Source organism: Stereum hirsutum, assembly GCF_000264905.1.
Source record: "Stereum hirsutum FP-91666 SS1 unplaced genomic scaffold STEHIscaffold_14, whole genome shotgun sequence".
Classification (NCBI taxonomy): Eukaryota; Fungi; Basidiomycota; class Agaricomycetes; order Russulales; family Stereaceae; genus Stereum; species Stereum hirsutum.
The window spans coordinates 1,051,990-1,078,995 of record NW_006763144.1 but is presented as its reverse complement, the minus strand read 5'-3'; the positions used below and the strand labels follow the sequence as shown (position 1 = coordinate 1,078,995).

General features: G+C 52.7%; 7 protein-coding genes across 7 annotated transcripts; 6 read left to right on the top strand and 1 right to left on the bottom strand.

Annotated features, from left to right (window-relative positions):
- Positions 1-2,032: 2,032 nt before the first annotated feature.
- On the bottom strand, positions 2,033-3,786 carry STEHIDRAFT_63710 (uncharacterized protein; the record flags this gene model as incomplete). Its single annotated transcript, XM_007307713.1, has 7 exons — positions 2,033-2,659; positions 2,718-2,822; positions 2,885-2,913; positions 2,970-3,124; positions 3,194-3,568; positions 3,622-3,671; positions 3,733-3,786. 7 exons carry the CDS (start codon positions 3,784-3,786, stop codon positions 2,033-2,035), a joined length of 1,395 nt encoding a protein of 464 aa, XP_007307775.1.
- A 1,632-nt stretch (positions 3,787-5,418) lies between these two features.
- Positions 5,419-6,816, top strand: STEHIDRAFT_171083 (NAD-P-binding protein). The gene is made up of 5 exons (XM_007308064.1): positions 5,419-5,513; positions 5,616-5,877; positions 5,953-6,044; positions 6,108-6,474; positions 6,555-6,816. Exons 1-5 carry the CDS (start codon positions 5,455-5,457, stop codon positions 6,714-6,716), a joined length of 942 nt encoding a protein of 313 aa, XP_007308126.1. The 5' UTR covers positions 5,419-5,454; the 3' UTR covers positions 6,717-6,816.
- Positions 6,817-6,932: 116 nt separating this feature from the next.
- On the top strand, positions 6,933-7,193 carry STEHIDRAFT_34165 (uncharacterized protein; the record flags this gene model as incomplete). The annotated part of the gene is made up of 1 exon (XM_007307684.1): positions 6,933-7,193. A coding segment is annotated over one exon (261 nt), but the record flags the coding sequence as incomplete, so codon positions are not given.
- A 909-nt stretch (positions 7,194-8,102) lies between these two features.
- Positions 8,103-12,584, top strand: STEHIDRAFT_64069 (uncharacterized protein; the record flags this gene model as incomplete). The annotated part of the gene is made up of 17 exons (XM_007307746.1): positions 8,103-8,559; positions 8,624-8,946; positions 9,028-9,147; positions 9,220-9,399; positions 9,460-9,496; positions 9,563-9,684; positions 9,760-9,877; positions 9,955-10,022; positions 10,081-10,213; positions 10,281-10,321; positions 10,381-10,532; positions 10,588-10,697; positions 10,761-11,043; positions 11,149-11,358; positions 11,413-11,506; positions 11,569-11,588; positions 11,660-12,584. The coding sequence occupies 17 exons, from the start codon at positions 8,103-8,105 to the stop codon at positions 12,582-12,584; spliced, it is 3,393 nt and encodes a 1,130-aa protein (XP_007307808.1).
- Positions 12,585-13,155: 571 nt separating this feature from the next.
- STEHIDRAFT_149275 (RNA-binding domain-containing protein) lies at positions 13,156-14,359 on the top strand (the record flags this gene model as incomplete). The annotated part of the gene is made up of 7 exons (XM_007308063.1): positions 13,156-13,288; positions 13,419-13,458; positions 13,536-13,565; positions 13,732-13,909; positions 13,974-14,027; positions 14,085-14,166; positions 14,329-14,359. Exons 1-7 carry the CDS (start codon positions 13,266-13,268, stop codon positions 14,357-14,359), a joined length of 438 nt encoding a protein of 145 aa, XP_007308125.1. The 5' UTR covers positions 13,156-13,265.
- Positions 14,360-15,509: 1,150 nt separating this feature from the next.
- STEHIDRAFT_114014 (uncharacterized protein) lies at positions 15,510-18,874 on the top strand (the record flags this gene model as incomplete). Its single annotated transcript, XM_007308062.1, has 16 exons — positions 15,510-15,531; positions 15,552-15,613; positions 15,725-15,749; positions 16,567-16,667; positions 16,696-16,787; positions 16,925-17,000; positions 17,358-17,398; positions 17,467-17,540; positions 17,709-17,758; positions 17,781-17,936; positions 18,029-18,057; positions 18,092-18,136; positions 18,183-18,504; positions 18,588-18,604; positions 18,675-18,703; positions 18,765-18,874. The coding sequence occupies 16 exons, from the start codon at positions 15,510-15,512 to the stop codon at positions 18,872-18,874; spliced, it is 1,251 nt and encodes a 416-aa protein (XP_007308124.1).
- A 2,970-nt stretch (positions 18,875-21,844) lies between these two features.
- STEHIDRAFT_124261 (uncharacterized protein) lies at positions 21,845-25,299 on the top strand. Its single transcript, XM_007308061.1, has 2 exons — positions 21,845-22,662; positions 22,722-25,299. The coding sequence occupies exons 1-2, from the start codon at positions 22,377-22,379 to the stop codon at positions 24,257-24,259; spliced, it is 1,824 nt and encodes a 607-aa protein (XP_007308123.1). The 5' UTR covers positions 21,845-22,376; the 3' UTR covers positions 24,260-25,299.
- Positions 25,300-27,006: the final 1,707 nt, after the last annotated feature.

Sequence of the window (27,006 nt, the reverse complement as noted above, 5' to 3'; positions counted from 1 at the left end):
ACAAACCTTCTGGGCACAGTTCAGGGCATCCAGTCCAGCGGTGTGTGTTTTGTAGTTATAGATCGAGCCTCCCTCACTACAAAAAGATGCTCTGGTGAGTAACGCGTGCAAAGACGCTGATACAAAGAACACCTACTCTGCACCATACCACACACTTCCGATGAGGCCGTCAGAATTTGTTCCGTAGTGGATGACGCCAGAGGCTTGTGCCCCTACGAAGCTATAGACGGTTCACGTAGTTTGTTAGAAGCGTTCGAAATGTAAGAGAATATACTAAGTACCTTGCATATTTCGCCTGGATGCTGACGTTTACATTGTCCAGGAAGTATTGAAGATGCTGGAGGAAACTGACTTGAGTACTAGACTCTGATCCATATGGGAGGAAATATCAGATTTACCTTCATGAAAGCACCCTGGATAAGACAACCCATCAGTTCCATCAGTCCTCGTGTGAAGGAGCTAGTCACAAACCTTGAAATACTGCTTGTCGTGGTCACAATCCGGACTCGACGCGGTCCCATCGCACCACTCAGCCAAAATACCATTGGGGAGTTCAAGGAAAGCGCTGCCGGACGAGTCTGTCTGAGGAAGACCTGTCGACGACCCAGCCTTCACGACGCCGTCCAGTGTGGTCAAGGCAAACGTGATATATGATTGATCGCCCGTGAGTGTAGCCATGGCTCCGAGCGCGGACAAGATGGGGCCTTGGTTGTAGGTGTACTCTGCATAAGGGAGAACAGTGGTTAGATTAGCACGGGCATTGGGAATATGTACTAAGTTGAGGGCTTACTGTGGTTATCCGGACTGGCACAGTCTGCGCCTTGACCGTCGAAATAGAGGCCATCTGTATCGCGCAAGGAAGTGCCTTTCCCAGTCGTATACCAAGCACCGACCTAACAATCCGACTATTTAGTGGGATAGATTACGAGCGGACGGTGAACCTCGACTTACCGTGTCAGCCCAGGTACGGAGAGAGCCATCGGGGTCAGAGTAAAGCGCCAAGTTGACAGAAAGCCAGAAGAAGAGATGCGTGGTGATGGTATTGGGGCTGCCGCCGCTAGTGAGCTGGGGAACTGTTACGACAACAGTTTTTGAGTACGAATGCATAGAAAATCGATAATGAATTCAGACATACCGCCACCGCCACATGCAATCCCGCTGAGCCAGGTATCAGCCATACCCTTTTGGATAGCTACGGCTTTATCCTGCGGGAGGTAAATCTTATTCCCGGAAATGTCCCAATTCGAAGACTAGTACTCACGTAGTAATACGACGAACCACTCTGGAGTCCGTGCGCGTCGTTATACTGTTGTACCTTGAGATACATCACCCCAGCCCATCCGGCGTCTATACACGCATTCAACACTCGGTCTTTCCTTTGCAGAGAAGTATGCACACATACCATCTTGTGATGCTGCGAAAGTCCATTCATCTCGATAAGTAGCGTTTCATCTGGGGAGGTAGACAATACATACTATAACTTTCCGTTACGGGAAGGAGGTTGGCGCTGCCGTGGTCGATGTTCGGGACAATATCTTGGATTTCGATCAGATCATCATCGTCAGTCTGCAGCGCATTCGGTGCGTTCAGTATCTTTCAGGTTTCACGATAGAAATCACTCTTACGTTTGCCGTTTGCCACATAGCGTTGTAGATGGTCTCGAATGAGTTCACGTTCGTCCATTCTTGGGCGGAAAGGCCGGGCGACGAAGTGCCAGGCTGTAAGACATCGCATGTGTGAGGAACGTATGCGCCTGGATCGTGAATGGAAATTTTCATACCTCCGGGAAGTGACCACATATACCTGAAGGCGACCATTAGACATCCCGTAAGAAGTGATGCCATACGAATATAGAAACACACCAGTTCTCTCGCAGTCTATTTCATTGATATAATGTTAGCAGGAGGATATCAAATGGGAAACAAGGGTGGGAAGAAACGTGCCTCGGTTTTCCCAGTATCCGACGGTATTGGACATCAAGTTGCTCAAAGCATCCTTCAGAGAGAGGATAGTGACGATTGCTCAGAGAGGCTCAGCGACGCAGTCCAAAGGAAATTCTCACCAGTACGTCCTGCTGTAGAGATGAACAGCCGATCACCGGGGCCGCAGCGAGACCCACAACAATGTCATTCATGTTGAAGATACCGTCTGGACATCCAGATGATACCGCGCGACCTCCGGAGGCGATATACACGAGAGTGTCTCCGTCGTACAGTTCAGCGTAAGGAGTGCCGGCAACGACGGTAACCGAGCCGTAGTTGAGGCCCGTGGTCAGACCCGTCTTCTCCGTCGTACTCGCGCCGTTGAAGATGCGCAGAACATAGTTAGAAGTATCCGTACCAGTCTTGATGACAATCGCCCAGTTGATCTGATCCTTGCCGAGTGTCCAGCCGTCAGGGTGGTCGCCGCTCGAGCACGTGGAGGTTTGTAGGACAGACTTGTACCAGATCGCACCGAGAGCGGTTCCATCGTAACCGAGTGGGGTAGTCATAGATGACACACTCCCGCCCGCAAAGTACGCGTCGGAGAAGGAGTGAATGAGGGGTTGCCAGCCAGCGTGAGACCACTCAGCGTCCGAGTTGACATAACGTGCAGGGTCTGCATCGGTGTTTTGTTCTGGCCAGATGTTTCCAACATAGTGGCTCTCTGGACCATCGTTCTGAGGACCATAAGCGAGGTGAGTACGCGTCTGAGTGGTGGAAGATAAGAAGACTTACCCATGTAATCACGACAATATAGTCTGGCTGCGTAGACATGCCCAGGATGTTCACCATCCGATTAATTAGTGTCATCTCTCCGGGGCGATATATATTTGTCGAGTACTGTAAGCGTATGTTATGAGCATGTTATACACCTCAGAGACGGTTCAATTGCTGGTAATTACCGCGTTCTTGTACTGCAAAGCGCTCAGCCCTGTGGTTTTATTAGCGGTCAACGACGACTCTAGACATTAACATGCAGATACGCACCCATCATGTAGTTCTTTCCCCGAGCTTTCGCGCCTGCGATCACGACTTCGTCAATCTCTATGGATCCGGGACCTTCAGAGCCAGAGTAACCCGGCCGAGCCTCCCAGCTCGCGTCCCAACTGAAAACGCAATCGACAGTGTCCCCCCAGTAGTCCCTGCGCAACAGATAAGACGACATCAATGAATGACCGTGATATGAGAGGTAGAAAAGGCACTGCACGCACCACCATTCTGTAGCACTTGTGTTGTAGCCTGCGGTACCGTCGAAGTCGGGACAGAAATAGAGCTTGTTCGCTAGGGCACTTAGTTTCCAGGCATCCCATTCGTCGGCAGTGAGTCCACCGTCACTGAACGTCGTGATAAAAGGCATTCCGGCAGTTGCTTGGTAGTAGCCTGATTTGGCAACGTAACCCTGTAGGATATCGTTGTAGAGCTCGGGATGGCCTCCGTCAGCATCTCCCGAAGCCCAGATATCCATGCTGATGTGCAGATAGAACCCGACGGTGGGGGCGTAGTTAAACATGTACTGGAGCGTGTCGCTCACAAACGACTCCGACGGGTCGCCAATATTGAGAGCGAAACCCGTGATGCCTGCAGCTCTGAAAACGAGAGAGTCAGCCAAAGGAAGTGCCGGAAACACTGACAGACATACATGGCATCGTTGATATCTTGCTGGACATGCTCCTCAGTGACGGTCCCGACCTACATATATGCAGAGATTAGTCCCGAGGGAGCTGCTACAGGAATAAACAGGTTGACGTACCATGTAATGGGCAAAGACCTGTTTACTCGCTACCCGCCCAACATGCGAGAGCATGAATGCTAAAGAGCACCCTAGGGCGGAAAGTCGGCTACGCATGGCTGAGAGAGAGCTAGAGCTGCTGAACCTGAGGCAGTTCGTTGGATTCAAGGGAAGCCTTTTATACTGCCTCATACTTCCAATACAAGATGGCAAAACGGTCCCGCGAGGCCATACTCGAGAATGATCAACCTTTCGAAAACATCCAGCACAGGCCCAATAATCACTCAAAGATGTCTGTCCACATCAAGGCACTGAACTATAGTGAGTTCATCAAGTCTCGAGCATCGCAGAGGCCGGCCATTTTGAGCATAACTAAGGCACATGTGCTGATAAGCCGAATAATATACCTACTGTCGAGATGGGACTTTCGCTCTTCGCAATGGTAGCGGTATGCTAACAGTCTGAAGGCACGGTGCTTCTGAGCACATATGGCCCGGTGAACACAAAGAAGCATCGGTGACATTGCTTTTCCAGAACGGATCAGCCTCATGAGTGATTGCCCTGACGAGACCATCATTTTGAGGCCTGGGGTCATCAACAACACCATGCTTGCAGTGGTACAAAGGCGGCTCATCCTGAGGGTTGGAATAAGATGACGAGACACGCACTGTCATGTTTGGGCAATGGGCCGCCAGCCTCTCTTTGGGTGCAAGGAGGGTTCATCTGTATCAAGTATCAGAGAGTCCTATCAGGCGAATGTTAGCGAGTCTCTTGGTGGTGAGAGGTGATATTAGTGCGTCAACGGGCTTCAAGTCATCAACAACAAGCTATGTAAGATGCAATAGAAGTGAAAGCAGATCGCAAGACCCTCGAAGTTCGTAGTTTTGCGCAAAGTTGAGACGAGTTTTCAACCGGACCAGTGAGCTGATCATCTTGTCTGACGAGGTTTGGAAACACTCCGACGCGCGCCGGACAACATCATTCGTAAACCTTCCTAAACCTTCCTTCCTTCCGCGATCCTGGCCGTGGCAAAACAGGGCAAAACGCGATCACGAGACTTCCGTGCACATTGTCCCGGGTCCTGGCACCCAGCGCGATACTTGGCAGAGGAACCTGTGGAAAGATCACGACGCTCAGTCTACTTCCTCCCTAATCCTTTAAGTCGTCAAAACACAAGCTCAAGAGCACTTCTTAAATGGTACACAAATGCACTAATCTCTGCTACATGTCAATGCGATGTGAGGCAGGCTTTATGCATACAACAGTACTGCTCAGCTGCGATTTCATTGAGCTGAAGCCCTGGAGCCACGACTTGAACTGCTCAGGTCCATCGTCTCGAAGCAGCCTTTAGTATGTGGAAGACCCATATACGTCGTTGGATTTGCGATATCTCTCAATTACTCCCCGTCTGTACTTACGCTGACTTATGCTTCTGCTCCGGATACTGTTCACCTGATCTACTACATGTGGATTTCCAAGTTCTCGACCCATCTTGCAGTGGCTGATCATGACTTGGTGGCTGACGGTGGCTGACCTCCCTCGATGCCGCATAGACACTTAAAGAAATGTCATGCTGATGAGTGGATGCATTGTGGGTCCCATCTTCGGCGCCCAGTGGGTCCAACAGCCCTGGTGCCGTCGGGAAGTTTTGTGCTATGGTGTATATAAGACCGCGATGGTTCGGACAACAAGTCCGTCAACACCTCGAGATTTATCACTGTGAGATTTATCTTCTAAATAGTCATGGTTAAAGTCGCACTGGCAGGATGCGCAAGTGGCTTCGGCCGTAATATCCTCGAAGCGTTCGTCTCTTCCTCCTCCTCCCTTTCCCCAACCCATGCGTCTTGCTCTCCTTCCATCACAAATGACTAACGACTCTTCGAACTATCCCAAATCTCATACAGAATCCTCGCCACAAACAAACACTCCATCGTTCTGCTCTCCCGGTCCCCCAAACCCGACCTCACAGCCCGTGGCGTCGACGTCGTCGCAGTCGGCTCCTACGACGACCACGCCCAGCTCGTCTCAGCTCTCCGAGGCGTCGAAACCGTGATCTCGACCATCGTGAGCGTTGACGAAGATTATGGGGAGGCGCAGCTCAGGCTGTTGGAGGCGGCGAAGGAGGCGGGGTGTAGGAGATTTGCGCCGTCGGAGTGGGCCATGAAGGTGGGATTGTTTTTTGTGCTGATGTGACAGATGGGTCACTGGATCATTATGGTTTTGAATTAATGCTCTTTGTAGACGAATGAGGGCGTCGATCTGTACGCGCCCAAGATCAAGGTTTGGAAGGCATGCGAGGCTTCCGGGTTGGAGTACACTCGGTTTGCTTGCGGGTGCGTATCTTCCTGATTAGATCCCTCAGGCTCCATCTCACCAGATGCACCCTACCTATACAGTATTCTGACAAACACGTTGGTCGCCGGTACCCCCCGCAACGAAACCGAAGCCCTCTCCGGCCTTCGTCCTTTGAACTTCATCGTCAACATCCCAGCCGGAACCGCAGACATCCCCGGCTCGCGCTCCAATCCTGCTCGGGTCACGTACATCTCGGCCCAAGACTGCGGGAAGTTCGTCGCTGCTGCTCTTGATATAAAGGAGAAATGGTGGCCCGAGATGGGACATATGGTGGGTGAGACGACAACGTATGATGCTATTGTCGAGGCGGCGGAGAGGATTACGGGGAGGACGTTTTTGAGGAAGTATGTGGGGAGGAGTGAGTTGGAGGAGTTGGCAAAGGATCCGAGTAAGAAGTTTTATTACCAGGTCAGTTTTGCTGTCAAGTCATTCATCCTAATAGTGCAAGTCAATGACTGGATATGGTTTGCTCACGATGCTCTGTGCAGGTTCGAATTGCCATAGTGGACGGATGGTCAGACATTGAGCCAAATTTGAACGGATTGTTGCCGCATGTGAAGCCGCAGACTGTGGAGCAGTATTTGAGGAAGTATTGGGAGGGTGTTCAGTTGCCCGAGCCGGCGTGGGGGGCGTATGCTGAAGCAATGTAAACCAGTGTATTTGGAAACTAGCACTGGAAGGAGGTTGTTGGTGAACGTATCATTGCAGCGAGCATTTGCCCGCAGACTAAAGTCTGATGCACTTGTTATGGGCCACACTGCAGTATGCGATAGAACGCCACACTTGATAACTCTAACACACGGCGCTAGCGGAACTTACCTCCAACCACCATCATGTCTTCCGCCGCCAAACCAAAGCCCAATCCTTTGCCCCTCGAGGACACCCTTCGAGACCTCGCATTGATCCGCGCCTTCGAGGTCGACCTCGCCTCTGTCCTCACATCCTCAAATCCAGCTCAATCCACACCCTCGACTGCATCGTCCACCAACGGCGCGGTTGACGAGTCGGTCACACGTTCGTACGAGTTCGCGAAAGCTGCACGGGAGGCCATGAGGATTCAAAACAGGGGAGCGGTGGACAAACAGGGTGAGAGGGTAGAAGAGGTCAGAGCAAAGTTGGCAGAGGTCGGTGAGGTGCTTGAACGCAATGCGGGGGCGCGTGCAAGTGATTGAGGATGTGTATGTGGAATTTGTCTGCACACTCTCGTGAGTAGTTGAGTCCCTGAAGAAAGACAGCTCCAATCTCAAATACGTTCCATGCCGCTTCTTCGAGGCCAAGGTCCGCGCGATCTGTCAACGCGAAACGACATTTACTCTGTGATGGCCGGTCTAATCCTTCGAGCATCTTGTCCAAGGAGGCTTTAGGCGACGTTCAATATCGCGTCGAGATTCGTATCTCGGGACCCCCTTCCGTACCGTCACATCCGAGAGATTCCATTATCCTTTTTAATGCTCACTGCCGAGGGTCGTGGTAGCCTCGAGTCGGGCGGAAGGTCGGATCAGGTGCGGTGATTGGTGCAAAGGAGTGCTGGATCGTGTGTGTAGAATGGAGCGAACATCGACGAGAAGAGTGGAAAGATGCAACGCGTGCTACACGAGGCAAACCTTTCTGCCAGTAGCGAACTCAGTGCCCAGGACGTCCCTGCCGTCAATGCGATAATATTACGAGCTCGCGGTCGCGCGCGACGCGTCCAACCGTCGATAGCAATAATGTGCGGCGTGGGCTCGGGATGACGCTAATCTACGCAGCAGGTGGCCCGTCGTCGAGGCCGACGACGAGCGCAAACAATAAGGGTTGTGAAGGAGGGAAGACGGTATGGAAAGAGGAAGATTCGGGAAGGGAGAGATTATGTACAGCAGAGGGAGATATCGGATAAGCGTTAGAGCAGTTCATAATTATAAAGCGCACGGCGTGCCACGCGCTGCGACTCGCCGTGTCCCTCGCCTCTTTTTCTGCCTTTTCCTTCTCTTTTCTCTCTATCAACGCTCACGACCCCCACGACATCCACGACACAGGCGACGACGACGACGACGGCCATGGCAGACGCTCTTGGCCCTCTCAATCTCGCCCTCTTTCTACTACGCGTCGTCTCCCCCGGCCTCGTCCTCCTCTCAGCTCTTTCCATTGTCGCTTCAAAGCCCCCGCCGCCGCCGTCTCCGTCGCCTATCACACCTGTCGTCGTCGCATCTCAAGCCCCTCGTCGGGCTCTCATTCTCTCTCTTCTTTCTTTGTCTTCTCTCACCTATCTTCTCGATGGACTCGCCTTCGTCATCTTTGCCGTACTCACCAAAAACTGGCCCTATCGGACCGGAATCGAAGTCAATGCGATCGCAGGCCTCGTCGCCTTCTCTGGTTTGGCCGCTCTGGGAGCGTACAAGGATGCCATCGGCGTGCAGGTTTGGTCGTTCAAGAGGATCAAGTCCTCGGTTCTGCTCTCGTTGATTCTCGATATCGCCACAGTGGCCTTGTTTGGTGTCGTCATCCCGAAGTCCAGTGAGTCTATATTCGCCGTTCAACATCAATGTCGCTAATAACATTTGTGTATTTGTCCATTCAGCCCACACTCGTCTCCCAGTATCCATCGCTGGTCTCGTCCACTTCGTGCTGCCCCTCTTCCGAGTCCTCATTCTCGTGCCACTTTTCTTCGCTCTCATCACACCTCGTATTACATACACCGCCATTAACGAGGACGGTATCGAAGAGGTTCCAACAGATGCTTCCCTCCTACTTCCTCCTTCGGAGGCTCACGCGTCGGCCCTTTCCCCGAACGCTGCGGCCGAGACCAGCAAGTACGGCACATTCAGGAGTAATACCTCTCGAGGCAACACTACAGCCTCTGGTGTCACCACCAGGGCTCACACTCCCGATCCGTCCGGGCGTGTCCCGCCTTTGAAGGTGTGTCGTGTGTCACGGCGTCAACGTCGAACGTAAAGTGCTGACTTGAGTTTCAACTTTGGATAGCCTGACGCCAAGGAGAAGGAGATCAACCTTGATCCTTCGTGGTCTGAGATCCTCCACCGTCTTCGTCGGATCACTCCTTTCCTCTGGCCTTCCAAGTCTCGCGCTTTGCAACTCGTTGCTGTTCGTCCCCTCTTTTTCATCTGCTATACTCACGCTACATTTGTTGACTTGCCAAAAAATGTGGCCCTACAGGTTTTGTGCATCTTCCTTCTGCTCATCGGCCGTGTCGTCAACATCGCCGTCCCCACCATTCTCGCGAAACTCATTTCTATCTTCGACGAGAAATCCAACGAGTCGCCCTGGCCTTATCTTTTCGGGTATGCTGCGTTGCGCTTCCTCCAGGGTGCAGGTGGTCTCGCTGCGTTGCGTGATGTACGTTTGACTTCTTACGAAGTTGTACGTGCTTGTACTCAATTCTTCATGCTTTCGTAGGCTCTCTGGGCACCTGTGATGCAGTACTCCGACCGAGGTTCGTTTTCGTGTTACGCTAGTCTCATCATCGCTAATTGACACCATGTCTGTGCCATCTACCCAGAAATGTCCCAGTTGTCGTTCAACCACCTTCTCAATCTCTCCTTCGCTTGGCACTCCCGTCGCAAGACCGGAGAGGTCCTCCGCATCTTGGATCGTGGCGCCGCTATCAACCACACTCTCGAGGTCAGTTTAGCTTCACTCATTGAAGTCACTCATTGCTCGCCAAAGCTGACTTACGTGTGGCTTCGATCTCCTTAGTTGATCATGTTTAACATCATTCCTACCATCATCGATATCATCGTTGCGCTCGTCTTCTTCACGCTTAGACTCGATTGGACTATCGCGGTGGTCATCTTCCTGGTCATGTTCGCTTATGGTGCGTATCGATCTGCCTGCGGAACGTTCGCGCATGATTTGTCGCGTATCTAACTGCTGGGTCATCTGATGTACTAGCTACCGCAAGTGTACTGCTCACGAAGTGGCGTACGAAGCTGCGGAGGAGGATGAACGACAAGGACGTGGTACGTATCCCGACTCCTACCTTTACCCACCAACGCTCATCGCCTTCTGCGGCAACAGATTACTCGCGGAATCCATACCGATTGCTTGTTGAACTATGAGACTGTCAAGTACTTCAATGGCGAGGAGCATGAAGGTGAACGGTATGCCGGTGCCATCCGTGACTACCAGAGCTTGGAGTACCGTGTCATGCGTAAGTCTCGAATACTCAATTCTCATTGTGTAGGACATAATCTAACCGAGTATTGGTCTGATCGTAGTTTCGTTGAACCTTTTGAACCTGGTTCAAAACTTCATCATCGTGAGTATCATCTCCGAATTTATCAGCATTTGGGTCTAAGTCGAGTGCTACCTATTTAGACTATCGGTCTCCTGGTCGGGTCTTTGATCGTCGCGCTGCGTGTCACCAGAGGACAGCTCTCTACCAGCGACTTTGTGTTCTTCATGACCTACCTCGGTCAACTGTACGGTCCTCTGAACAGCCTCGGTTACATTTACCGTTCCATCAACCAGTAAGTCTTATTCATCAGATGTGACAAATTATTTTACTGATGTTACGTTGTGAAGATCGTTGGTCGACACCGAGAGGCTGTTGAAGCTCCTAAACGAGCCTACTGAGGTCAACGACAGGGACAACGCACCCGACCTTCTTGTCAGCGACGGAGAGATCGAGTTTGGTACGTCTAGAATCTATCCTATATAATCGCATTCCACCGATACTAATACTCGCCACATTTCAGACAACGTCAACTTCTCCTACGACGGACGCAGCACCGCTCTCAAGTCCGTCTCGTTCAAAGTCCCCAAAGGCAGCTCGGTCGCGCTCGTCGGCGAGTCTGGCGCGGGAAAGTCGACTATCCTCCGTCTCCTTTATAGGTTCTATGATCTACAGGAGGGAGAGGGCCGGATCACTATTGATGGACAGGATATCAGGGATGTTACGCAGACGAGTTTGAGGAAGGCGATCGGGGTCGTGCCGCAGGATTCTGTCTTGTTCAACGCAAGCATTTCGTATAATATCGGGTATGTCTTGATCTAGTTGTTTCGCTGGTGGCAGTGGCGATCGAAGGGGCTTATCTTCGTGTTATTTGAACTGACTTTGTCTCTGCCTTTGTATCTGTTTGACAGGTATGGCAAGTTCGGCTCTAGCCAAGAAGAGATCGAGGAGGCTGCCAAGGCTGCTCAGATGCACGACAGGATCCTGAGTTTCCCCGATGGGTACGAGACTAAGGTTGGCGAGCGTGGCATCCGGTTGAGTGGTGGCGAGAAGCAACGTGTGGCCATTGCGCGTACACTATTGAAGAACCCACCTATCCTGTTGTTAGACGAGGCTACAAGGTTTGTCACTACTGCTCTATCGGCCGAAGTACTGTGCTAATGGTTTGGGTTCAGTGCTCTCGATACCTCCACCGAGAGGGATATCCAGAAGGCTCTCCAGAATCTCGTACAAGGCCGCTCATCGCTCTCTATCGCTCATCGGCTTTCCGTACGCTGGTTTCTCCATTCTGTCAAATGATCAACTTTACTGAATTGCTCTTCTATATCTAGACTATTGCTACCGCCGACCTGTCAGTTCTTCCCGCTCCTTCCTTTCCGGTGCGGGAGATTAGTTAGACTGACCGACCTTGTTTATGTTTAGGATTCTTGTTCTCAAAGATGGTCAAATCGTTGAGCAGGGCAGCCACAAAGAGCTGTTGGAGCTCGACGGGATCTTCGCGTCGATGTGGGCTGATCAGATCGCGACGTCAGATGATCCTGCCGTCCGTCCGTTGGCCGTACAAGGATACTCGGTCGAGGACAAGCCCGCGGATACTGCGTCTGGTCTAGAGGCGGCTGAACGCCCGACCCAGGACACCTCGAATGACGAAGATGCTCCCGAGGCTGGCCCCGTGGAGGCACCTGCTGAGGAGGCCGTTGCTGCCGACGTTAGCGTACCTAACGCGGACGACATACCCACGAACGACGTGACCGCACCGTCCACGCACGACGAACCGGGCCCCATCCTTGCCGAGGACTCGCCTGTCGCGTTCCCGTCCTCGCCTGATGGTGGCGACGACGACGAACAGATCGTAGCGGCCGCAGGGCCATCCGAGGAGCCCGCTGTTGTGTCGAGTCCGATTGAGTTCCCGACGTCGGATGATGCATCGGCGTCTAACGCCAACCCTCCTGTGTCCTCTCCTGGCATCACGTTCGCGCCCGAAGTGAGCTCCGCTGGGCGTACGGGGACGCCTGACCCTGAATCTGAGCCCAAACGGAAGCGGATTTCTTCGCAGAACTTCCAGAGGCTAGCAAGGCGGATCTCGCTCTCAACTAAGCGCCAGGGCTCGACATCGTCCTCGTTCCCCAGCATCCCCAACATCCCTGGTCTGAAGAGGGACGCGTCGAAGGACGAGAGTGCTGCTGGCGGCAGCGTGAGGGGCGATAGTGTAACGGATGCCGTGAGGACAGAATCACCTGTGCCGAGCGTTCAGGGAAGTGATGGTGGGAAGGAGAAGGAGAAGAAGAAGAAGGATAGGAAGAAGCTGAGGAGGAGCATGTCGGGCAGTGCTGGTCCAGGCGCGTGATGGAGAACACTCGCCGTATCTCCTTTCCACACTCGGTTCGGCATCCTTATTGCCTTTCCGCCTCTTCCCCATTCGCGTCTGCGCCGCGAAGAATGTTGGGCTCTTGTTGTCTTTTGTTTACGCCTCTGCCACGATTTCCGTTTTTGTTTTTTTCACGACCCCTATGACTCCCCTTCCCCCGCCTGTGCCATATCGTACGGTAATCACTACCACCAGTCTCCCCTTCATTTCCCCCTTCCCATTTGCTGGAGCTTGTACCCATCACGGTCGTGGCGCATTTGTAGTATAGCATACTCTCTCCCACATCTTTTTTTCTTCGCTTCCCCGTTTTCGTTTTCAGCTGTGTTCGTTCTCACACGCCCATGCTATTTCTTGAATTTCCAATCGGATTGACCATCGTTCCGGAACCCTAAAACCGCGCCTGGAACGCTTGGAAGTTTCCATCTGCCCGAGCCAAGGGCAGCTGATCAGATTTTAGATTCAAGATGTCCTGACTTCGAAGCGGAGTCTGAAAAGTTAGCAGGTATATAAACCCCTAGAACGACCATCCAGGTCCACATCTGGTCTCCCCCCACAATCGGCCGTCCCCGTTCTCCAAGTTTTTTTTCGGGTCCCCGTCTCGTTTTCTGCCTCGTTCCCCGTTCCAGTACCGTGTAGGATCCCAAAGTTTCTGTATTCATCATGTCTGCAAAGGTTTACGTTGGGTCAGTCTCCGATGTGTTTCTCGATGATACGTTCTCCGCGGCGCGCTCTCTCTCTCCTTGCCCTCGTCGTCGAGAGGGAGGGGGTGCGTTAGACTAATAGTACCTCCTCTTGTACACCCCGTTCCGTTAGAAATTTGAGTTGGAATACCACCGATGACACGTTGCGCCAAGTTAGTGTGATATCCATGCCGCGAGGCTCTCGCTTTGACCGTGCTCCTGATCCTGATCGTGTCCCTCCGTCCCTTAGGCTTTCTCCGAGTTCGGTGCCATACTTGATGTGCGCAAGTTTTTCCTTCCGCTGCCCTCTCTTCCGTCAACACAGTGGCGTTCTGCTCCGCGTCCGATGATATGTTCATGAGAATGACTGCATCGCATGTGAACGCCGCCGTCGATCGTGTGCAGAGGTGACTGACCGTGATGTCCCTTGTCTTATGTTTGTTCAGTCCATCGTCATGAGGGATCGCGAGACTGGTCGCTCGCGCGGCTTCGGCTTCGTCACTTTCGGTACCCCTGAGGAGGCGGACGCCGCCATCAACAACCTTAACGAGCAGGAGCTCGACGGCAGGAGGATTCGCGTTAACCTCGCCAACGCTAAGGGCAGCGGTGGTGGAGGTGGAGGAGGTTAGACCTTTTCTCTCTCTCTCTCGGTTTATTGTCTTATGTTCTGACTCAATGTCTTTTGTAGGCTTCGGTGGTGGAGGAGGATACGGCGGAGGCTCCGGTGGAGGCGGATATGGTGGTTTGTTTTCTTAGCCTTCCTAGGCGTTGTTGTTATTGACCTCCTTTTTACTTTAAGGTGGTGGCCGTGGCGGCTACGGTGGCGGAGGCTACGGTGGCCAACAGAGTGGTGGCTACGGTGGCGGAGGCTACGGCGGCCAGCAAGGTCCGTGAGGTCTGTCCAAGGCATTACACTCCATATTGACCACTCATTGAGCAGGCTACGGTCAACAGTATAGTCAACAAGGCTCCTACCCTCCTCAAACCGGCTTTGGTCAACAAGGCGGCGATTACCAGGGGGGAGGGCAGGCTGGATATGGTAGGGGAGGCTACGGTGGTGGTCCCTCTTACTAAATAGTGCGTTTTCTACCTTGTTATCATTTGTTTCATACCGCTGACTTTGGTGTCGCATTTTTTTTTCAGTCATTTCTCTTTATGCTTGCCACGTCCTTTCCTGTGTTGTCCCATCTATCTCATCGTGGCCTCTATTCTCTCTCTGTCTTTCTATCTCGCTCTCCATTTCTTGCTAGGGCTCACTCATCCACATGTACCTCGCTTGTCCCCCTTCCTGTCGTTTACTAAGTATCAGTCTCGTCGTTTTCGTTCCTTGGCAGGTTTCGTCAGTCCTCGGTTCCAACCACAATCCGGCTTGTACTAGTATGATCTTATCGTCGATATCCCCGTGTCTTGTTATCCATATCATCCTGTGGGTGGGTGTAGCCTTTCTTCTCTTGCTCCCGTATTGCTCGTTTACGCTACGGTCGTGTACATCCAAAAACCTGTTCGTGCTTCTTCGTCGTTGTTACTGTTTGTGTGGTGATATATCGTCGTCGTCGTGTGCTTGAGCTTCATCGTGTGTTTTTCGTGTGGTTCAGATCGTTGTGCGCAGCATGAAGACATAAAAAAAAAACTTCATCGACCGCAAGGATGGCGTCATCCGTCCATAGCTTAGACGAGGCCTCTTGCCTCGAATGGGATTATGGCCCAAATATCTGAGACCTCAGGCAAGGTACGGTTCTTGGTGACGCTATTGGAGGTTCGTGTTGTTCCTCATTCTGCCTATCAATGTTATCGTAGACACTGATGTTCTTCGCATGTGCACGTATCAGGCAGTAACGTTACGGAAGGAAGAGGATTGCGTTCGCAGCGGCTCTCGGGACTTTAACCACCGAAACGAATACTGCGTCACTGCAGTACATATTCTCATTCTCGGAGGACTCTGCGCAAGTGCCACTGGTACTTCTTCCGCCTCAGATGATACATGATGCTCACTGTTCTACCTTCGTGGAATCCTGAAGAGCTCTATTTATGCACATTGTAGACCTACCACCCAGTCTATTGCAGTGGTGACACTGACGCCACAATAATAAGCGATCGTGGCTCGTTCAAGTTGTTTCTAGTTAGTTGTTCTCACGGTTATGGGCCTCGAGTTTACGGCTTGTCTCTCAGGCGAAGGGACTGTGGTTCCAAACATTGCCATCGCTGGGCTGTCTATTCGCCGCACATGTCTTGGTTCAGTTACTGGGGTGTGTGCGTGCTGTACAAGGCCAAATCTGCCGGAATGCGAAGGACGCTACGCGTGGACTCGAGGACCGTGTAACGGACATGGTGAGTCGACCTCGGCTTCAGCATGCTGAGTTTGTTATGGCACATAATTCCTTTCGAGAGATGCAGCCGGCGCTGCTACATTCTCTGTCCATTTTTGACTACGTTCTGCAGCCGTCGGTGCTCTCGGAACCCTTGGGTACGCGTCATGCTCCCAGTCACACTCACGACGTCGTCGTGTCATCGGCATTGCTCGCGATAATTGCACCCATAGCGGCATATTGACACCGTATAGTTGCGTATGGCGATGTATACCGGAACTGAAGAATGTTCTCGGAAACCCCGGCCTTCAAGCTTCACGCGTACGTGTCTCGTCGAAGTCCTGGAAATCTGACTTGGGCTGAGTCACCGGCACCCAGCAGAATGAATTTTCTTTCTTTACTTTCTCACCATACTTGAAATGACGGCTCGGTCGGTATCATGTGGGCCTCACTGGACGTACCTCTTGACACTACTACCCCGTACCCAGATGTGCAAATCTTACAGAAGTGCAAATTTTGACTTTACTCTTCGAGTTCTCCCCCGTTCCCCCTGGAAATATTCCTCAACATGTAAATACAGCATACTATCGTCCCTGGGTACTTTGTTTGGCGCAAATCGAGCATGTCCCGTCAAAATGCTCGAAAATGTCGAAAGTATGCACTTTCGACTTGCGACGCGCGTCGGAAGGCTTCCGGCCCGCCAAAAGTGAACATTTGCATTACTGGGTGCAAGCACTCGTCGACGCGCTCGACGTCGACGACAGCATAGCTTACTAGTAAAAAATCCCGATAAAATCGTCAAGCGTAGTTTAGGGTTTTTGCCACCTACCTGTGTACTTAGATTAGCACTGGTGCATGTTAAAAGAGTACAGTAGCTCGAGCGCCGCAAAATTTGCACATCTGGGTACGCTGTAGTACTGGCAGCCAAGACCTCTCCTCGCACAGGCTTCAAGGATCTTGAACGGATCTGTATAGAATGGCTCCACGATGATTCGTTGGCGACACCGCCTCCGGAGCCTGCTGCACCTGAGGAACATCATATGCTCCTACGCCTGGTTGCTCCTGCTATGCACAAGGTCCGTAGCTTTTTTTTTCTCTTTCTAGAGAGGGGAATGGTGTCATCAGCAGAAAAATTCTCCGTTCGGCCTCGTGATATTCGGTCGTGGAGCCCGACTTGGGGCAACGAGCGGCGAACGGTGTGGCACCCGCGCTCCATCCCGAGGACCGAGGTGACGAGACTTTTACTATGCTCGGTTCCGAATAGGTTGCAGGAACGCCCGAGCGACCTTTTGACTCTTCTGAAAGTTGTTAGACCTTCTATGTTTGGATAAAGTCGGGAGTCGGGACTGCTGTACAACGGCGCTAGCGGGGAGGCCGGCGTCAAAGCGTCCCAACGGCACCGCGTCATTGTAATATTTGCTTGACAATTTGGCCGGTGGCGCGTTACATTTGTGGCCCATCTAATACCCACATGTTAGCCCGGGCACTTACTTACTCACCCTGGAGTCTCGCATCCAGCATGTTCGTCCAGTCAGCTGCATGCAGTATGCGAACGGGACGATCGGCTTGTTGTTACAGTGCAGGCCAGCCTCATGATGATTGGATGAGCTTGTCACGCTCAAATATGACTGGAATTCATTCGATCGTTGGTCAGAAATTTTTTATTGTAATGTTGACTGGATGAGACTCACAACATGGACCTTTGGCAGCGCTGACGCGGCCTATTCGAGTTAGGGAGCGTATTGCTCATGCCGACCGGTGAACAGAGGGTGCGTGTGCACCACGGTGACTCGCGGTCGACCTTGCGGTGAGCGGCCGGCGCGCCTGTGAAAGCTGTAGAGGATTGTTCAGCGTCAGACTGACGATCGTCTGTAGAGGGACCGTCGCTGTGTGTGCACCAGCGGGTCCAATGACCAATCAACTTTTCCATCGGTGGCCATTCACGGACGGTGTGTCACGCCGTCGAGCGTATGTCTTTAGGCGTGGATAACGAGATAAACTCACCCGTCTGCTGAGGATTACTCCCTGCTCAGTGTTCCTCGTCAGCTGTCAGTGCATGCCAGTACATCTCAGTGCCGGTGTAGCGCTCATGACAGTACTGGAACTACTCACCGCAGTTCATGGACGAGTCGGCCCTTCGAGGGATTACCTGACTTACTCCAGCAATGTTAATGTGGCTGACACCCCAGTGCACGTCCGATGAATACGAGAGCCTGCCCATCCGAGACCGAGAGGTGGATTGTAATGCGCCTTACGACACTGTGCACTCTTGTCTCCATTCGACCTCTGGGCGAGCTTACGGAGGTGAGAAGGAGGTTGCAATTGCGCTGGTCCTGCCAGTCACAGTCAGTGGCAAGTCCGGATGAACAGTGCCGATAGTGGCCATGGTGAGGATGTGGGTCGTGTTAATCCGCATGATGCTCGTCAGAATACGTAGGTCTACTCAAGGGGCAAGACGGTCAGTATGTGAGCACGGCTCCGAAAGCTTTGTACTGTACAGATCGGCCGGGAGGACATGTGCGCACCTGCACTGTGACCTGAGTGGGTAAGTACAGTAGATGATGGACGAGTGTACACTGTGTAATGTACAGAGATGGATCTCGATTCTCGATGTGCATACTCATCGAATTGGGATTGGAATGTTCAATGGAGAGGGAGTTGATTGGCGAAGACCGTACCCGCCGGGAAAGCCAATGGGACCGTCAGGTCAGGATCAGTATGGAAAACCACGACTCGGATGGACTCGAGCCTTCGTTCGTGTTCGTGTTTGTGTTCTTGTTCGTGTTCGCTTTTGTCCTCGCCTACGTATTGTCTTTCGGATCCGCGGAGGTGTGGGTATGGGCCACTGTGCCAGAGGGCGTTCATGATCGATGCTGTATTGTCTCCGTCGTTGTCGCTGGAATGCGAATCAGAGTCAGTCAGTGATCAATCAAACTTGAACTTACAGGCCCTCAGAATGGAATGGAATGAAGGGGTGGACATACATACAACTGTAGAGGGTGCAAGCGCACACGTAAGTGCGTATATCTGTGTATCCAGCGTCATTGATTCAATGCACACCGTGCTGCTATTATGATGACTAGGGTTCCACTGACACTCGAGAACGCTGAAGGTTCGTCGTGTTGAAGTCGATCAGTCGTTTCAGAAACGGCCTTGTGTACGTTCATGTACAGCTGTGGACACTGGAAAAGCTAACTTTGGCTTGACTGAGCCTTCTAGGGCCCTGGGACCTATAGCTCAGTGTCGAGATGATGTGGCGTGGAATTCCATTCGACTGGAATAGCTGTCAATGAGCAGGACTTCGAGACATAACCTGATGCGAACGCAAGTATAACGAACTACCTGTGCTCATGCAGAGAGAAGTTGAAGACGAGGTGTACAAGAGGTACAGGCGAGCGGACAGCTGGAGGTAGGAAGCTCTGAGCAATGAAACAGTGTGAGACCGCAATGCAGCAGGTTCAGAGCACCCCAAACATCGGCATCTCAGAAGAACAGCGCGGCGTCTGGCGCATCTCAATCAGAGAATCCTGTCCACAGCATACAGTTGGCGTACGGCAAGGCAGGTCACGGCTACTCAAGAATAGGAATGCACGACACCGTGACTCGTGCCACAATCTGAAGCTTGAAGCCTAGGTGTCCATGTATATCGCCGAACAACGTACATACGAACAATCAGGATTCAGAACGGGGGCCTGTTCAACTATGGATGCGTGCGTGCGCTGCAACAAACGCAGGAGTCAGAGTCAAGAACCCGAAACAGATTCGGACGTTGGTGTTGGTGTGTTGGTGTTGGTGGTGGTGTTACAGGAGTGCATAGAACGTAGAGGGACGTTCTACTTTCGAGCAAACTAGAACCCTAGAATCTTCCATGATTGAGCTGTATGCATCCATTCGCCCGAACTTGAACCTTGTTCTTCTCCTCCGATAATAATTATAACACTGTACTTACATGTACAATGCCTCATCCATACACGATACACGAAACACGAAACGATACGCTTATCTGCCCCCTTCCAGCCTCCATGCACACATAACTTATACACGAACGCACAAAAACCGCCAACAACGGACAGACGTTCACGACTCCTTTACGCCACGATAAAGACTGCATCCATGAACCTTGAAAGACCGGGTCCGAACACACCGGCGATAAAGAGCCCTGCAGGCAAGCACGCAGTTCCCGAGTTGGCAAGCGCCCCTCAGGCCTCAGGCCTCGAGCGTATGCAGAGCGTTTATGTTAGCCACTTAAACCAAGCCGTTCAACCTCGGATTTGAGAGTGGGAGGTAGCAAGGTTTCGATGACCGCCTTCGGGATTATGTGTTGTATAGAAGTGTGGAAGCTCAGTGTTAGGAGAAGGGGGAGAGAAGTGAAGTGAAAAGGAGAGGAGTTGGGAGAAGATTACTAAATAAGGTCGGGACTGGAAAGAGGTGTTCAGGAGGGTGGGTATTTACATAGGCTCTGGGCGGTTAAGTACCCGTGCCCCGTTGGGCCAGGAGCTATGTTGAGTGAGTGAGTGTGTGCGGGTACGGTGCGGGTGCGGGTTCGGCGGACAGAGGGAAGATGGAAGATGGAAGGCCGGTGTGGGAAGGGATGAGAATGTGAGGAAGTGGGAAGGACTTGGTGGGCTTATGGGTCACGATCACGCTGGATCCGGGTATGGGTATGAGATGTGGTGTGAGTGTACACTGTAGGCGAGTTGGATGAAGAAGGAAATTCGAGTGCGGATGTTCGGATGCTCGGATTGTGTGGACTGATTGCTTGGGTGACTGCAGATGCGGGATACGGTGTACTCGGATGATCTGCTTGTCAATGTATGATGATAATGAAAAGTGATCTACCTGAGCAGGATCGTGGAGACGAAACAAGGGTGCTGATACTTGCCACTTGATACCTTGATACTTGATATCAACAAGAACTGGAGCACTGGAGCGAGACTCCCCGAACGAGCGACAAAAGACAATATCAATATCGTCCTCGTCGCACAACTAACACCTCACACTTCATAGAGATAAACAAAACGAGTTAGAGATTCGAGCACGTTTCCAATTTCCACGACATGGTTACACGAGCCCAGTCGAATGGAAGGGGTACAGTATGACCTATGCATCATGGTGGTGGTGGCCGGAACTGTAACTCAAGCACCCAAGCATGGATATCGCGTGGCCCGAGAATGCATATTTGGCATCAGGAGATCACCGGCAGGATATCAGCAGGGGTCCGTAACTGGACGGAACACCACAGCGGAGCAAGTACACAGATACACCGGTGCGGAAAGTGTATGCAGCGTTTCCGAAGTCGAAGATGGCGCTGTACATAGTACATACAATTAGGGAGCGGTGCATCAGAGCGATGAATGACCGGCCGAAGATGACTCCTCTTGTTCCAACATAGGAACCTAGGGAGAAAAGGACGAGTGGACGGACTGCGAGAGCGAGCGAACGGAAGGAAACTGAGAACACGAGCACAGCAGCATGGCGACATACGCACGGCCGGTGCAACGAGGAACGTGATAAGTGGGAGACGTTCGAAGCGGTGAAAGGAGATCGCCTGTTTGCCACAGCTGAGGCTGTGTCAATGTCACGGAGATGCTGCAGCACGCAGCGCTTATCGTCCTGCAGCTGCCACTGCGAGAAAGGACACAGCAACTCCGGAAGAGGGCGATCAGGTTGCGTTGGGGAGGAAGATTTTGCGAGGTGAGCGTAGTACACTGTACAGTACAACAAGAGAGGAGGAGGCGAGGCCCTGAGATGAAGTGGCACAGCAGCGAAGTATCGATCGAAGAACAAGACACGGTCGCGATAGCGTAGATCAGATTGTGTCATGATGGATCACACCGGCCTTTCCTTTTGGGAGGAGAAAGGCGGACGAGGGGTTTGTGAGTCAAGGGCGAAACGTGACGCCACCCAACCCAAACGAGGAACGAGGGATATTCGGAGAAACGCGGAATAGACGCGGGAAGACGCGCGTGAGCGGTGGGCCACGGCCAGGACCACGCCTGCCTGGCACCGTCCTCGAGTGCTCTGGAGGGGGCTGACGGGTTTCATAACTGAACGAGTCATGAATATGGCGAATAATTGGCACGGATGCCGGGGGGCGGCGTGACAGGCGCCGAGCTGTGACAATAAATTGCATGCTCCGCTGCTGAGGAACAGGCGGGCGCTGATTGGCTCGCGCGGTGCTGACCGAGCAGGGGCGCGGTTGGAGGTCGCAAGTGTTGTTGTGGACAACCACGACGACCAAGTGGCGAGGAACAAAAGGCGAATGGGCACGATGGCACAAAGGGCAGGCCGAAAAGGCGGGGCGTGGGTGGGGGCGATGCGTTGGGCTTCACGGGTTTGTGACTGTTTGGGCGGAAGATAATATAAGTGGGCCGGCGGAGTGACTCGCAGGTAGCTGACCCCCCGGCGCTTGACTCACACCCTCTGCACTCCTCGTTTTTTCTTCCCCGCCCTCTTGACTGCCTCTGACTCCAGACAGGATATATAACCAGCCCTCGGCGTCGCTGAACGGGCGATAATTTCTGGTCGGGCGACACAGCATCTGCTGGTCTTCCGCCTCTGCCTCAAAAGGTCACAATGTACTCGTATCGCTTCCCCCGCGAACCCCCTGCCGTGTTTACTCCCGTTGCTCTTACCGTCCTCTCCGTTCGCTCGCTCTCTGGCCCCTCTTTTGACAACATTAACTCTACCCCCATCCAAATCAATGCTAGCCTCAACTGATTAATTTATTTACACGTCGATTTTCTCTTGGTCTTTCTCCAACACAATCCCGACCCGCACTCATAATGCACGCAATCCCTCATGCGCTTCCTCACCGGGGCACCGGCGCGTCCCGCGCCCGCCCCCGCTGGCAGCCGTACTCATCTCTCCCGTCCACCTCCTCGCGGTCGCCCTCGAGCTCTTATCTTAATACCCCCCAAACATCTGTACCAACACCAATCTCTCTCGAAACTCGCCCCATCCACGACCCCACCCGTTCTGCTCTTAAACAATCCGCAACTCTCGCACACCCCCTCAAGGAAGGTTTCGTTCGCGAGGCCCACAAAGTCAGATATGTAAACGGTCTAGTCGGTGCGTTCATTATTTATGTGCTCACCACCCTCCCCTCCCGCCTGAACGAGCACCCCCAGACCACGCCGTGAAGTCTCTCAGCGAAATATGGAACCCAAACGACATCCCTGCTGTCTTCTCCACCTCTTCTCGACAAGCCGTTATCACATCACTCGCGAACAATCCCGTCCATCTCGCCACACCCACACCACCTCATCTCCACAATGCACAGAACATACAACACGCCTTCACCTCCCGATACACCCAACTCCCCTCGCCAACCACACCGACACACCCAACGCCCGTCGCATTCCCCGTCTCAATACCTTCCGTACGGCCCGCCCCCTTAGAACGTACCACCACCGCCATCTTCGACGACCCCGCTCGAAACAACGCCGCGCCCCTGAAGTCTTTCGTCCACGAGGTTCTGCGTCGATCGCGGACCTCGTCGGGCGTCCTTCAGACCGCTCTTTGTTATCTAGAAGCCATCCGTCATAAGGTGCCGGACTACGTTCGCCAGGAGAGGCAGGGCCACGGAACACGAGGCGAGGCCGACCAGAGCGAACGAGTCATCTCGATCGAGAAACTCGATCAGTCCTCGGTCGGCGGTGAGGTCCCGCTCGACCTTATGGATCCTTCCTGCTTCGTCAACCCGGATTACATCGACTCCAGTGCCGCAACCATTCGCATACCGGACTTCGTAGCCATCCCGTTCGCAACGCCGAGCGAACCGTCGACGCAGTGCCCGGTTTCCATCTATCCTCCCAAGAAGCCCAAGTCCGAAAACCTGACACCCCTTCCCCCCCTCCCCTCGCCGCTTCTCTGCCCTCGCCGCGCTTTCCTTGCCGCATTAATCCTCGCTTCGAAGTTTATGCAGGACAAGTGTTATTCGAACCGTGCTTGGGCTAAGCTTGCGGGGCTGCCGCCCCGCGAGATTGGCAGATGCGAGCGGGCCCTTGGTGAAGCCCTGGAATGGCGCCTCTGGGTTGGTAAGCTCCCTGCGAGCAAGGCTCGCTCCCCGGTCTCTCGCTCTGCTAGCGAAAGCGGCCTGGTTGCGAGCTCCAGTGGGTCTTTCATGTCTGCGCCTGAGAACTTCTCTATGCCAGGACCGTCGACCCTTCGCCGCACGAGCACTGTCCCAGCAAATGTCTTTGCGCCATTGGTCCCTCAGCAGCCTTTTGGCTTCTCTGGGCCTGCTCTGATGTCAGGTTTTCCACCAATGGCCTCGACGTCTTCCACGTCTTGCGTGGGCGACTCCGCTCGGCTTCCCGCGCGTGGCATGTCGATCCTGTCAGACGGAACGCCTCCCGCCACGCCACAACTCTACGCCTCGCCCTCGTCGACCGACAGCGAATCCTCCCTAGAAACCCTCCCTTCCGAGGACGAAAGGACCATCCAGATTGCCGGCGCCGTGGATTCGCCATCGTCGCCACCCATGCCGTTCGGGGTTCAAATGGACTGCGATATGGCGGCGCCGCCGATCGTGTCCGATCCGACGCCGAAGGCCACTACATTCGTCATACCGAACATGGGCAACGTGCCTACTACTTCGGGCTCGAACGTGAACGCTCCTGGGATGGCATTCGACGCGGGATGGGAGTGGAGCGGTCGGTGGTAGCGCTATCATCTTTCGCTGCCGGTTGAATGGTACGGGACAGGTGTTTTCGTGATTTCCTTTCCCTCACTGTTGGTGTTTCGTTCCCATACATGACTGGATACGGTTCGTGCAGCGACTGGACAAATTCCTTCTTCGTGTCCTTTTCTCTCATCTCTCTGTCCTGTGTTTCTTATATCTCTCTCATGCATCCTTATTTTATCATGCCTCTTCTTTTTTCTTTTCTTTCGTTTCTTGCGAATCTTCATCCGAGGTGTCGTGCACTCACTCGCGCACTGCCGTCTCGTGTACTAAACACCAGGTTTGAATTTCTTGCGTTTCATCCTCTGTACATATTAGACCTCGTCGAACTTCCTTTTCCTTTTCTTTCTTTTTACTTCTTCTTACCTTTTGCTCATATCTCTCTCTTACTCTCAAAACCCAAGATATATCTTTCCCCGTGGGTAGTTCAGTCCCCCCTTCGTTCCAAACTTCCGATCTCGGTCAATATGCCTTGCCAGTCGTCATCCGTGCTGTTTATTGTTGTGCCGTCGACGAAAATGCCGGTCGCTGTACGCGAGAGTGGAGAGGTCCTTGGGGTTTTTTTGTCTACTCTAGCAGTAGTTCGTTACTGCGATCAGTTCCATTCCTCTTTTTCCCTGTCTACGTTTCTGTGCGTCCGCCCGCTGTTCGTCCGTCGACATTTGGGATCGCCAGCCAGACAGTCCAACGTATCTTCGGCGCGCAGGCTATGTGAGCTTGAGCTTGAGTTGCGGTGGGCCGTCGTTCGTTGTTCGCATCCGAGCTGGGTCGACCTCCTCGTCCGTCCGTTCGTTCGACGGACGACATCAGACAAACGCGAATCACGATACTCGTACGCATACAAGCATTCGGATGGTCCAGGGAGGCTGGGGAACCAAAGCTACAAGTATGCCACATGCAATCCTTCTCTCATCTTCTCCCTTTCATTCTCTCCTTTTTTTCTGCCTTGCATTTTTCTCGTTTTTCCACTATGTCCATCCTCCTCTCTCTCGTCCTCCTTTTTTCTCCACACTGATTTGTGTATATATTCGTCTTTTTCCTAACTCTGTCTTGGTCTCCCTGTCTCTCGTGTCCAATGGTCTGTTGATATTGACATTATTATTCTTTCATTGCCACCGCGACGGAAGTCCTACGCATTCGCCGTCGGAGTCGAAGTCAACGTTCAACAAACAATGTGTTCCGAACCGCTGAACCGCTGAATAGCATCGCGAGTCGGAATCGCCGCTCGCCGCCATCATCATATGCATGTATCAGGCGCTACACGGTTGTGACTAGGATCCACGGGTCCTCCGTGGCCACCGCGTCTACAATCATACCACCTACTACCGTCGGTACCGTACTCGTCGTAACGGTTGGACACCAACGCCGAGAAGGGCGCGATTATATGCCAGTACTTGATGCGTGACGGACGGCGTCGTCAATCCACCGGCAACTTTTATTCACTGGTGACTGCAGTCGGCATCGCATTCTCCGTCCAGTTTCGCACACGAGTCAGACTTTAGATTCAGATGCAAGACGGTAACGACGATGGGATATCAAATATTCAATATCGACCGGACCCGTGTCTTTTTGTTTTCGAATTCGAATTGAAGGCTGCTGGCACTGGCACTGGCGGGAAGGGCAGCAGTTACGGCGAATGGTCCTTTCGTGGCGGTCTCTAACACCGGTACCGCCAAACATTCATTCCATATACCTTTGAAATACTCGCCCCTATCGTATGCGTGATAGTTTCGGTGCTGATATCTGTTTGAGTCCTTTTTAGGTAGAGGTGGGCTTGCAGGCGAGGAGGAGGTCCAGCTGCAGCATATCGAATTCAAAGCGAATCTGACGACGGCCGGGACACGACTTAGTTAAGCTACGTTCACCGTACCATACCCATTCCATGCCATACCATATCGCTCTATCTCACCCTCTCTTCCGGACTGCCAGTGGCCAAAAACGAATGTTTAACGCCCATCGCCCAACGCCCATGACGCAACTTTGTTATCCAACTTCGTCCTCACTCGGTAACACGGTACTCAACCCCTCGAGCTCGCAAAGACATATGACCATAACATATGGGTCCTGGCGCATATCGGATTCCATACATATCATGACCATGACCTATCACCCACAAAGAACGTTTGAACCTTGAGGCAGTGGTCGTTCCTTCCTCACCTCAAGGCCTCACCGTGGGCGCAATCGTGTTCAAGTGACGATAGTGACGATACAAAGACCGAGGCTGCATCAGTTCATCACAGGGTTTAAAGTTATCGAATTTGCGCTGGATAGCAGGGGACCGAAGTCGTGTCGAGTCATATGTCTCATCATGCCACGCCCGGCCGTGTATAGGACGCTATCAAGGTATCAAGGTAGTTACGAAGAGCAGGAAATCTCCGTTGCATAGCCTTTTCTCCTCGGCCCTCAAGTTTCCTTCTTAGACTTGGTTTAGGATAAGTTGTTGGCACCGGGGCAATGCATACTCTTTGTCCACAACTAACGAGCGATGGCTACCCAATACTCTATGATTTGCGGAACGAACCCGGACGATTACTTGGGGTTTCAGTGCCCACGCTCAAGGCCGCCTTCTCGATCGTGTTCTCCACTCTAGGATATCGGGCCAGCGACTCAAGACGAATATGGGACGTGTTGGCAAGTGTGTCGCAACGAGATAACTGTCTGGTGGGAGTCGGAAAACCACGGGATGGGATGTCGACGTCCTCGTATCGATACGAAGTCTGCTTCACGTA